The 13132-nt window shown below is 34.7% G+C and overlaps 1 protein-coding gene across 1 annotated transcript; it reads left to right on the top strand.

Annotated features, from left to right (window-relative positions):
- On the top strand, positions 1–12460 carry LOC128991779 (multiple inositol polyphosphate phosphatase 1-like). Its single transcript, XM_054414965.1, has 10 exons — positions 1–48; positions 2114–2312; positions 2752–2886; positions 6970–7145; positions 8035–8145; positions 8394–8544; positions 9249–9349; positions 10329–10438; positions 10880–11083; positions 12188–12460. The coding sequence occupies exons 2-10, from the start codon at positions 2144–2146 to the stop codon at positions 12426–12428; spliced, it is 1398 nt and encodes a 465-aa protein (XP_054270940.1). The 5' UTR covers positions 1–48; positions 2114–2143; the 3' UTR covers positions 12429–12460.
- The last annotated feature ends 672 nt before the right edge of the window (positions 12461–13132 follow it).

Here is a 13132-nt window from a genome sequence, read left to right as displayed (position 1 = left end):
GATCCTTATCAGCAGCAGAGCACCCACTACCCTGCATGACTAACTTTTGTAAGTATACATTTTTGATTCAATCATTGAAGTAGCTAAATAATTTCTGAACAAGAGAAAACGTAGCTTCAAATAAGCTAATTGTATCTAATGTTAGTTGATAAGTTTCTTAAAACTACTTAATTTCTTAACTGCTCTTATGCGGAACCACAGCTTTACATGACACAATCTAAGAATGATTAAGAATGACACAACCTATTAAAGTAACTTTAAAACAAAAACGAACACCATTAGAAATTGCTATGCTAGGTACTTTATACCACCAACAAAAACAGTCAAAATTAAATATCTAAAAGGGTTAGATTTTTTTGCTACTTAAATATTCAATAATATCTTTTTTTATCTGTTTTGACACATTTTCATTTCATTTAAGACTTTTTCTCAGTAAAAGCATTGTGTTATGCAACAAACTTTTGAATATAATGTTTTTGTTCAATAAATAAATTGATTTATCGATAAACTTATATTAGGATGATTTGACTTCCTGTACCATACTATACAGTGTGATAGAAAAGTCCCGGAGCGGTTAAATATTTTAAAATATAATGCAGATAGAGCTACAATACTTGGTACAAAGTTACAGGGCATAAAACTCTATTTTAACACATATTCAGTGATCCAATAACTCTTCAGGGGGACGGCCCACAAGGAGTCGGAAGAAAATCTTAAATGGAAGCATAGGTCAATATGCACATCAAATTAAAGGTCTTTTTTAGTAGAATACAATGCCGCAAACCGCACTTCAAAAGGTTGATCCTGCGCAAAATGACAGTTGTTCAAAGATTCATTTAATTTACATTGCTATTATACGCTTACTCCTCAGGGGGCACAGCCCTAGGAATCGGAAGAAAATTGTTAACGTAAGCATAGGTCGATATGCACATCAAATTAAAGGTCTTCACTAGTAGATTACGATGCCGTAAATTCAAGCTCAAAAGAATGCCTGAGTAAAAAATGACAGTCGTTCAAAGATTCAAAATGGCGGATTCAAGAAATCTTTGAACATCTGCCATTTTGCGCAGGATCAACCTTTTGAAGTACGGTTTGCGGCATTGTATTCTACTAAAAAAGACATTTAATTTGATGTGCATATTGACCTATGCTTCCATTTAAGATTTTCTTCCGACTCCTTGTGGGCCGTCCCCCTGAAGAGTTATTGGATCACTGAATATGTGTTAAAATAGAGTTTTATGCCCTGTAACTTTGTACCAAGTATTGTAGCTCTATCTGCATTATATTTTAAAATATTTAACCGTTCCGGGACTTTTCTATCACACTGTATACTGGCCTTGCAGAAACACTCTTTGTAAAAGACACAATTCTTAAATATTCAATTAAAATGTAAAGCAGTAATATACAAGCTGGCCATAAGTTTTCAATTGTTTGGATAAAATATTAGGCATTAGTAGCTGATGTATATAATAATTAAAATTAAAATTTTGTGTAACACTGTTTTTAATATATTAAAACTTATTACTTTACAAATTAAATTATTTTCATACTCATTATCAAGTTTGAAATCAAACAATAAGTGTTGAGATCAAGCTGATGCATTAATATTTTTATCAGCGACTAATATATTTAAGTTTGCATATACTGGTAACCTAAAGTTAAATTATTTGTGCCAATTTGATATGAAAGTGTCCCTAAATGAGATTTAAAATTATGTGGAATAACCTACAGTAAAAAATTTTCAATTGCTGTAGAGAGACGTATTAAAACACAGAATTTGGAGCTTATTTCTATATCAGAGCACATTTAAGTATGAAATCAAGACACAGGAAATTTACCAGCTAAATAAAAATATCTCGTAACCCAAAGGACCACAGAAAGGATAACAAATACATATGAAAACTTTCTGTTTTGCTACTATGTTATTGTAAACATCTCAATCTATTCTACACTCATAAACAGCTGAAAACATATTCACATGTGTTAAATTGCTGTCATTATAGAGTAGGGAGTGATCAAGTAGCCTGTAAGTATCTATAACTTGCTGAAATATTATTTGATAACAATTTACAAAGTAATTTTTTTATCCTCTTATTCAGTAAATTATTCACAGATTCAGTTTCCTCAAGCGCACTATTTGCCGATGGGGACTCTCGGCGTATTGCTAACTTCACTTGCCGTTGCGGCAAGTCGACGCATCCGAGACGAGTACCACTGTTACGCGGAAGACGAGCACCAATACCTGTTCTTCGGCACCAAAACGTCTTACGCTGTTAAATTCAAAGAGTCAGCCCCCCCTTTCCAGAGCCAAGGTAAGCTTTTGGTAAAGACTTGTATACAAATAAAATATTCGTCGAGTCATGGTTTTTAGCAGAGCCAGCCTTAGGCGAAAAGGTCGTACAGGGCCATGCACCTCTGGGGGCCCTCGGTGAAAAATACATTAAAATTCTAAAACGTTGTAAATTTAAATTATGTCAATTATGAAAAAAGAAAAAGGGATGAGTATAAATACTAATATTATGCATTATAGTTTTGTCAGATTAGTAGGTATTGTTGCGGTCCTACTTTTTTGTAGTAAGGGAGTCCCGCTATGAATGTTTGCTGTGACCCCCGCACCAGCCAAGGCACACTTCCAACTAATACCTCTAAGTGAAAAGTACAATACATTCTCTCCTTATAGTGTAATGCTCAGTATAAGTGTTTTTGTGTAAATTTTTAATGTTTTTAAGTAATTATTTCTCGCAATTCCAGAATGTTCACCTCCACTGATGTTATGGGAGTTGGTTCGTCACGGGACTCGCTATCCGATGTTTGAGGAGCATCGCCCCCTCAAACAGCTCAAAAGTGTCAAAAACAGAATTTTACGGAACCAGAAAATTTTTAACAGTAAGTTATTTTACATCACTCATTCATCAACTCTCATTAAAGAGCCTTGAATCATTTATGGTTTAGTTAAATTTGGTGAGCATTGAGCAAGTAGACCTCTTAGTAGATCCAACCAGGGTCGATTTACCGAATAGGCACGGTAGGCACGTGCCTAGGGCGCGAGGCAATTGGCTTTTTTGGGGGGCGCCAAAAATTGGAAAATAAAAAATAATAATTTGGTGGTTGTATTTGCATTTGTGATTGTATCACGGTAAACCTCTGATAATCCCTCGCGGCCGTGTTGACTGTTGACACCATTATCGTCTCCTGCGATCGCGGCAAAATTAAAAATTTTGAATATTTCCCGCGATCGTGTTTGTGTAGACATAATCATTGTCCTCCATGATCGCGGCAATAATATGAACGAACATATCTCGCGGTCATAAGGAGATTATCGTCGTCTACCGCGAATGAGAAAAAATTCAGATCTCTTCTTTTCCTGTGGTCGTGTGGACATTATCACCGTCTTGCGCGATCGCGGTAAAATTCTGATAATCCCTTGTGGCCGATTATATAATTGAATCTCCCTCAGTCCTGTTGGGATCGTAATCGTCTCCTGACGTCGTAATCGCCTCCCGCGATTGCGGCAAAATTTTTACCGTTCCCCGCAGTCGTGTAGACATCATCATCGTCTTCTGCGATCATGGCAATGTTCTGATCATCCCTCGCGGCCGTGTGTAGACATTATCGTCTCCCGCGGTCACATAAACGTCACTGTTTCATGCACGATCGCGGTAAATTGACAATTCCAGATATAAATACATCATTCATGATGGCCAAATAATTGAAGTTTTTACTAATACGAAAAATAGCCTGAATAATTCTTCTCTTTATTTTGAACATAAAAGAAATTTTAATGATAAAAACGTCAAACAATTTATATCTGCTTTACAACATGAGTCATGGCTTAATCTTTATTTATGTCCTGTGGAATGCAAGTATGATGTTTTTTATGAAATACTTATGCATTATTTTAATACATTCTTTCCATCAACTCTCTCAAGACAACATACTAGCTGTAAGTGGATTCCTAATGAACTGAAGTTGGAAAGACAAAATATTATTAATCTTAACAAAGCGGCTAGAGAGTTAAATTGCAAAAAGTTGTTACATGAGGCTAGAGAAACAAATAAGCAGTTTAGAAAGAAATTGTTTTCTTCAAAAAAACAGTATTATAAAAGAAAAATTGGTAGTTCTGACAATGTTAATAAGGCAACTTGGAAGATTGTGAACTCTGAAGTAGGAGCCAAAACTATTAATAATCATAATATAAACCTATTAGTAGTAAATAATGATGTATGTTCTGACCCTTCCCTGGTCTGTGGCCATTTCATAAATTATTTTGCAGATGTTGTAAAAGAAACTGAAACTTTCAATAATATAAATACATTCCAAAAAAATGTTGATGACACTCTGCATCCTGTACTTCCTTCAGATAAAAGGAGCTTTAAATTTAGCTTTGTTGATGAGAGCGACATTGATAAAATTATTAAAAGTCTAAAAAATTCCTATAGTGCTGGCTACGATGGTATTCCTGTGGTTCTTTTTAAAAAAGCGAAATCAGTCCTACTTAAACCAATAACTCATCTCATTAACTCATCTTTAATATCAGGAATTTTCCCTAACAAACTCAAAATAACAAAATTAAAACCGCTATTCAAAAAAGGAAACAGACAAACAGTATCAAACTATAGACCGATTGCTTTGCTGCCTTCAATTTCAAAAATCTATGAAAAGGTTGTTTATAACCAACTGGTATGCTTCTTTGAAAATAATGGTACATTTGATGACTGCCAACATGGATTCCGAAGTGGCAGATCTGTCATAACAGCTGCCACAGCTTTCATTGAATCCATCGTTGATAGCTTAGAGAGTAAATCTAAAGTGGTAGGGTTGTTCATGGACCTCAGTAAAGCTTTTGATTCAATTTCTCATGAGTTGTTGCTTTCAAAGCTCAGTAGTAGTGGACTAAATAGTATTGCATTGAGCTGGTTCAAGTCATATCTTTTTGATAGAAAACAATACGTAGAACTGAGTCACTGTAATAACAAAAATTATAAAATTTCTTACAATTCTTGTACTCGGGAAGTAAAATATGGGGTGCCCCAAGGATCGATCCTAGGCCCTCTTTTATTCATCTTTTATTTGAGAAATTTTCCTCAACTCAGTGATTTTAGCAAGCTTTGCCTATATGCTGATGATGCAAATTTAAAAATAGCCGCAGGAACCTATGCTGAACTTGAAGCCAAGGCCAATTCTGATATATTATTACTTAACAGTTTTTTTAATTCGAATAATTTGCGTTTGAACATAGATAAAACTAATTTTATGTGTTTCCAAGCAGGAAAAACTAAACCGCAAAATCTGCCAAAAATTGTAGTTAATAACAACATAATTTAAAATAAAGACCATATCAAATTCTTGGGATTAGAAATTGATGAAAATTTGAATTGGAATCATCATATTGATCAGTTACTTTCTAAAATTTCATCTGGCCTTTATGCGCTAACAAGATTAAAACCCCTATGTGAAAAGGAAACTTTAAAAATTATATATTTTTCGTACATACATTCAATCATATCATTTGGAGTTTCACTTTATGGTGCAGCAAAAAAGAAAAAATTAAAATCAATTCTAAAAAAGCAAAAGAAAGCTATTAGAATTTTGTGCAATTTAAAACGCAGAACTTCAGTCAAAGAATATTTTAAAACTGAGAATATTATGACTGTTTATGGAATGTATGTCTATGAAACAGTATTATCAGTAAAAGACAGATTTAATGAATTACAACTTATTGGAGACTATCACAATTACTTCACTAGAAATCGAGAAAACCTGGCCACAAGCTCACATACTCTGCAACTTTTTACGAAGACACCTAAATATGCCGGTTCCAAATTTTATAATAATCTTCCTAAAGAAATCAAATTAGAAACTTCCAAAAATAAATTTAAATCAAAATTGAAAAAGTTTCTTATCGACAAGGGTATGTACTCCTTTGAAGAGTTTTAGTTATATAAGTTATCAATTGCTCTGTTTCATACCAATTGAAACTTTTGGTTTTAAAATAATTTTATCTATATTTTTAAATTTTATATTTTCATGTATAAACTTTCATATTGCACTGCTTGTTTTAATTTATTTGATCTGAAAAGCTATTAATATTGATGGTATGTTGTTATGTCATGCATGATAATGATGAGTATTTTAGTTAGTTAGTTTTATTAAATTACTCTTGACGCCATTCCTGTATCTATATATTGTACTTTAATGAATAAAGTTATATGAAATGAAATGAAATGAAATTCACGCATAATTCCCGGATTACCCAGTCGGTGGTCGCAAAGGGGCGCTACTATTAGTTGTGCCTAGGGCGCTGACATTGTCAAAAATGGGCCTGGACCCAACCCTTTTAATGTGTTGTATTGTTCGATTTTACCATTGACTATTGGATACTGAAGGTTTTGCATAACTAAGTTAAATAGATATTTACTTAGACAATTGAAGGGTTTTATGAAAATATGTTAATTATCAAATAGTAAAGTTTGCAATGTTTCTGTACAAGGTATAAGAGTAAAATTTTTCGGTATAGTGTTAACGAATTCATTGTTATCTTGTTAATTTTGTTTTCTATCAACAATCCTTTTTCTGGCTTAGCTTCAAACACAAACAAAATTGATCCAAATCAACTTTTGCCTCTTTGAGTTCAAACTTATTCTTAGGCCCATAGGAAACAAAATAGTCTGATCTTTATTCTTCTGCTCTGATATTGTTGAGAGCCAAGTACAATAGTCTGGGTTCAATGGTTCAATCATGTCTTCTTGTCTTCGTTTTTTGACTTTCTAAAAATCAAACTCTTTCTGGTTACTGATTCCAACCCTTACATAATTACATACATAATACATAATTGTTTTTTCACTTCACACAAGCCAACCAACCTAAACATTTACTTTGATGACCTCTACAATGTCTTCAAAATAAATGCTAGCTCATCTTACAGAGAAATAATTGACAATTTAGCAACCAAGTCAAACTTGTTCACAGATGTGGAGCTGTGCGAGGCAGATTTGACGAACCTTGCCAACTGGACGATCAACATTCCAATCTCAGAGAGCAATCGTCTGACTCAACAAGGCAAGTTGGACATGGAGTCCCTGGCCAAGAGACATCTTCAGAGGTGGCCAAGTCTGTTCAAGCAGTACGACCCGGACAACTTTCTGGTAACTGATTTAACTTACAATTCAGTAAACTTTAAACACATCAAGTAACCCTTTGAGCTCCAGGAGCCGAATGATAGAGGAACATAGCCAGGACTTTTCAAGAAGAAGGCTGCCACTATTGAAATTGGCCCTATGCTAGGTTAGGTTAAGTTATGTTAGTTTGCATCACCTGCATAGAGCAAAGCCATAGTGGCGGTCCTTATCTTGATACGACACCACAACCTAACCTTCACTAATTAATAACAATCCATGCAATTATAACCAAACCAAAACGGCTAAAGGCTGCCTGGAAGTCAAGTTTAAAACGACTATGCTTGCTCTTTTGGTTGGTCAGTGTCGTTAATGCAGATGACAGGTATAATGAGGAAGTGTTTCCCCGGTCAGAAGACAGAATCATACATTGAGGGTTTGAATCGCTACATTGAGGAGTTCACCTGGTGGTAAAGCTTGTTGGGGTAGGCTCAGTAAAAATGCAGGTGGAAGGTTGACTTAAGACCAAATATATAGGTCTTTGGATCAGAGTTCAAAGATAATACCTGAAATATGCTGACCTTTCAGGATGGAAGTTTCTAAATAAAACAGGTGGACGAGGACGGCTCAGGTAGAAGTTGATGGGGTGGGTGGATTCTTTGTTAATTAAACTTCAAATCAGGCTCAGATCAAGTTTTAGACCAACGAATCAATCTAATGATTTCCATGTCCGGATTTTATGGTTTTAAAAGCTTATTTGTGGCATGAAACAAACACTCTGATAGATTAGCAATGACTATATTTCTCTAGCAACATTTATATACTATTCACATTTAATAAATTGTAGAACACGTAGGCTCAAATTGAAAAAAAAAAAATAGTTTATACATTACACTGATTTTGGTTTATTGCTTTACAGTTTCTCATAACGGAGTCTGACAGAACCAACCAAAGTGCCAAACATTTCTTGAGAGCTTTGTTTCCTGATGCAGATATTCCGCAGCCTGAGCCCAACAATGCTCTTCTACGGGTGAGAACTTAAAATAACATAAAATAAGACATAGGGGAACACATTTTTCCTTTTTTGGAATGCACGATAAAAGAAAAAAAAGGACATGGCCAAAAACATTTAATTGATAGAGCAATTGAAAAAATACATATCCGTGGGGTTAAAACTCAACTTTAAAAACACTGAACATACACTGATAACATTAACTTACTTTAACTATCGTCCTAGAGAAATCCACTAAAAACTTTATAATTGATTGATTATGTCAGAGCTATATGAACTGCAGTACCTGGATGCTGGATTACGCAGGCAGTCGTCCAATCAGACAACAGCGAGACAGGTTCCACAACTCTCTACTCATGAGTGAACTGGTCGACCGAGTCAGTCGACGACTCGGCTTTTTCTTTGACATCCGCCCCAGTAGGTAGAAATAATTTTTTTACTTCTTTGATGAAACAACAATGTGTACTAGCAAGGTCTTTTGACAACCGGATTAATTGTTTTTTTGATGGGGGCTCTACCAGAGGTGTTGGGGGGGGGGGGGGGGGTTATGGAACTAACCCCTATAGCAGAGGGAAGCCGGAGGTACCATTTGAAAAATTTTGGTAGTTTTTAACCGTCATTTTACTGCTGGCTCTAACTGCTCCTACCCTTTATTTATGCTCACCAATCTCAATATATTCAAACTTTTGAATTTATTATCCCCCTCCCCCCTGGTGAACCGTTCTCCGCCCACCCCTCTTGCTATGCCACTGTCAAGACAGCCTATAACAGGTTTTCTAGAATGTTTGCTGTTTTCTTAGGTTAGCTCAGGAAGATTTTGAAACCAGGGCAAAGTGGTTTGCTAATTAATTATTCAATAAGTATTTGAAAAGTTGATCAATCCTTGTTTGGTTTTTGATAAAAACTGACAAGAATAATTAAATTTAGTTTTTGTATGTAGGGATTCCCTGATGGGTTTTGAAACATATCAAAACGAGATTTGATGCTTATTGCTGTTTTGAAATGTCTTATAACTTCTAGTTAGTTAGGTCAGAGTTGAGTAGTAAAGTATAGCTATTATAGAGTAAATAGTAGAGTTGCTATAGTTTTATTGTTTTTGAAATAAAAGTTTGTCCGTTTAGCCCAGGTGGATGCCATGTATAAAATGTGCGCTTATGACAAAGCATACAAGCCACATGAAATATCCGCGTGGTGTGCAGCATTTACTGAACAGGAGCTCAAGGTACTGTTGTAATATTGCTTTATTCTCTACCATTTAACAAAACAATATCAACAAACATCGCCAATATTGGCTTATGTCCTTGGCTCTTTGAAATGACAATAATATGTAAACAAAACCCTACAATTGTTGTGTCACAACAAGACTATCTATTTCAAGATGATTTTTGGTGTTGGAAAGTTTATATTTGAGGGGTCTTTGCAGATATTTTCCATCACGATTAGTAAAAAAAATTCAAAGAATTTCAGGATCTGGAATCTGATCAGGCAGATCTCTAAGATGAGAAAATACTTAATACATAACACGATTGGTAAACAAACGTGTTATGCTTAATTATCTTTGTTTCCAAAGCTTTGATAATACAAGAACCACACAGAACTGTACAGTATTCGAAATAAGAAACAAAAATCTTGAAAGAAAACAAGTGGTACACAGAGTTATTCGGATACAATGGACACTACGTCTCAAAATGTTGGCAGGAGTGAAATTAGGAAACAGATTCCAGAACCGAAAACATTGTTAAAACTTGTTTGAAAGAATCTCTTAAATAACATTTATTTACTAGGTTTTTTGGGGTCACTCATATTTTCAAATAGGGTTGGGCCTGAGGCTGGATAGAATTTTCGGGTCGAGCCAAATTATGCTAGGGAAAAGATTTATTAAATAAGCCGAGCTTTTATTTTCACGATCACAAAAAGTGTCAGCAATAGATGAAAATGTCTCCACAACCATGGAAAATTTTTAAGATTTTGCCGTGAAAAATGTTCACTATTTTTGACAAGACTCAATTCTTTTTATTGAGGACCATAGACGACCGGTCCCTAATATTTTAATGATTTAAGCACTATTGGTTTGATTCAACAAAGTTTTAAGTAATCAATTTTACACAGAGTATATATTCTCTTTCATAATTAAGTTTTACGCTAAAAAAACTCTCTTGAACGGAAGTATTCATAGTATAATGTCATATGATATTCTATAGATCCTGGAGTATAGAGAGGACTTACTTTATTATTACAAACATGGCCCTGGTATGGACATCAACATCAAAGTAGCCTGTCCACTGCTGCGAGATATGATCCTCAGACTCAAGTAAGAAATCGTAACATTTGGTTTTTGTTATTCCTAGCTTTTTTTCAATTTTTTTATTTGTTGGCTTTTGGTTTGGGTGATTGTATCTAAACACATTTAAAAAATTATCCTTCCGTGAATCGTAAGCTCTTAATTTGTTCTTTGAATATTAAAAAATTATTTAATATTATGATAAACCTGTTGAAAATGAAGAGTTGCTGTTAGTTTTATGAATTCAAACAATGTTTTGGGTAAAATTGAATATTTAATTCATTCCTTGAGCCAGGTGTGATTTGGTGAAGAAGTAACATGAAACATGTTTGGTTTTTGTCACAGTTGAAGGGTTTAAGTTTCTAAGGTGTTTTGTTACAATTTTTTAATGTTGCTTCTGCGCTTCCCCAGCATCATTCTGATATTGTTAGTATTTCAACTATTCCAGCGATTCAATGTTGAACTTTACAGTGCCACAGTTAATCAGCAGAATGGGACGACCCCAGTCGTCATCTACTTCACTCACAACGGCATGTTTGAGAGGTTCCTGTCTCGGCTGGGTCTACTGAACAACTCGGTTCCACTGACAGCGCAGTTTGACTACAACAATACGAGAGGCTGGCGGCTCGCCAAGTACATCCCCTTCGCTGCTAACCTGGCCGTCACACTTCACAAGTAACGCACACTAGTTGTAAACCTTAAGTATAAACATTGATCGTGAACTTTGACTTTTGGATACCACTGAAATAGACATACCTATATATGGATCAGTGTCATGTATATTCTTGACTTGACACAATTCATGTATAGAAATGTACTGTTTGAATAAAGGATTTTTTGATTTGATTTGATTTGTAGGAAGTTGATATTTTTATCATAAAGAACATGTTTGAATGAGCCACTCCAATAGAGTGTACTACTGTCAAAAATTATGCCTTCTTTAGTTTCTGCTGTGCTAGTTAGTGTACGGTAACATAAAATATCATAGTATTTACAAATTCTTTTCAATTTAACTTTGTTAAGTTGGCGTATTCAACAAATTCTTTAATTTATCATTACCGTCACTTTCGAGACAGCAACGACTAGGTGTATTTATATTATTAGCTAGACATGATTGATTGTAAAATAATAGAGATATCATCTGTGTAACTTTTTTACAGACTATTTCCAGCTGTTTCTTTATTTAGGGACATTTACAAAAAGCTACAATTACGAGCTGAGCACTGTGTCTTTTTAGGTGATCAAGAACCTTTACACTGGGTTTAGTATGTATCCCAATTGAAAATTTAAGCAGTAAACTTTAAATTTTAAGGCATCCTAATTTGTTAACGTTGTATAAATCTAATATAATCATGTTTTTAGGATTTTAAGTGAAGACAGCAGGCTGACGTGAATGGGAAAGAGTTCAAACTGGCACAGGAAACACAAAACTTTACACTATATAAATAAAACGTCAGAGTATTTCACTGTCACTGACGCAATTTTCAACTATGGAAGAGAGTTTTTCAGGCCTAAGGTGGCCAGGGCATTATTGCAACAGTGTTAACAAAAAAGGAACTCTGTTGTACTTCCTTGCCACCAATAGGCCTGACAAACTCGCTTTCTTAGTTGAAATAGTGTAAGTGACAGTGAAACATTCTAATATTTTATAATGTAAAGTTTTTTTTTTATCATACCAGTTTGGACGATTTCCCATTCAGGCAAGCCTGGTATCCTCACTATAACCCCAAAAACCTAGTCCTTTGTGATATATGTTACATCCTTAATCATGTGTTTCAGTTGCTCAGATGGATTCAAAGTAGCGATGTACTTGAACGAGAAGCCATTAGAGTTAGAGAACTGCACCAACGGCTTGTGTGACTGGCGCACCCTGTACGACAAGTACCACGATATCATCAACTCCTCCACGTGCAACCTTAACGATTGTTTTGTCAGCGCAGCTACCCCACAACACACAAACACATTCATCATCTTAGCTTTGCTGTTTCTTGCTCTGTGTCCATGGAGAATACAATTGTAATTTTTGTACATAAATGTAATTTATTTTATAAACTTGTGTCCTGTTTGTTTGGCCTGGTTTGATAAATTTTAATTTCAGCTATTCACTGATGATTCAGGGGTTTTGTTATAGTGCGGGACTTGTGTGTTGGAGGCTATGTTTACATCCTCTGGTTGAAAATGTTGCCTGTGCCTTGTGATAGTGAAAAATTATAATTTTTGTAGTGTAAAGGTTTGACATTTCTTGTGCCAGAGTGGACACTTTCCTATTCAAGCAAACCAATAACCATCACAAGGTAGGTTCTAATTTTGGTCCTTATTCCAATTTAGAATAGTTTGGTTAAAAAGTTTCTAGTAGAATGTAATTGATTTTTTGAAGTTGTATTTTAATGAAAGTACCTATAGCCTATATCACTGAATAGGAGAATCAAGGAGAGCAAAAAGTTTGCATGCACCGTAACGCTAATTCATTACCTAATGTATAGTTTTTTGTTTGTAAATGTATATAATGTCAAAATTTGTTTTGTGGTCAGTATACAATTTTATTCACAAAGAATCTTAGACCTGAAAATTTGGCAATTGCAATCAAACATAACCCGACTCAAAATGATATTGCAAGGTAATTGAATACTTTACACTCATATAAATCAGTTCAGCAGTAGGTTAGTGAATTCTGGTTAGAAAAGTCAATGCATTATTTGGATACAGTGCCATTTAGGGTGCTTG

Source organism: Macrosteles quadrilineatus, unplaced genomic scaffold, assembly GCF_028750875.1.
Source record: "Macrosteles quadrilineatus isolate MER2022 unplaced genomic scaffold, UCM_ALF_1.0 Scaffold_4__1_contigs__length_99947679, whole genome shotgun sequence".
NCBI classification, from domain to species: Eukaryota; Metazoa; Arthropoda; class Insecta; order Hemiptera; family Cicadellidae; genus Macrosteles; species Macrosteles quadrilineatus.
This window is presented reverse-complemented; position numbering and strand designations above follow the sequence as displayed.

Bases quoted from the DNA above. Each gene is read 5' to 3' on its own strand.
- LOC128991779 (XM_054414965.1), top strand. From the start codon at position 2,144: ATGGGGACTCTCGGCGTATTGCTAACTTCACTTGCCGTTGCGGCAAGT. The intron at 2,887-6,969 runs GTAAGTTATTTT...ACTTGTTCACAG, and splicing joins GAACCAGAAAATTTTTAACA to ATGTGGAGCTGTGCGAGGCA. The intron at 9,350-10,328 runs GTACTGTTGTAA...GATATTCTATAG, and splicing joins TTACTGAACAGGAGCTCAAG to ATCCTGGAGTATAGAGAGGA.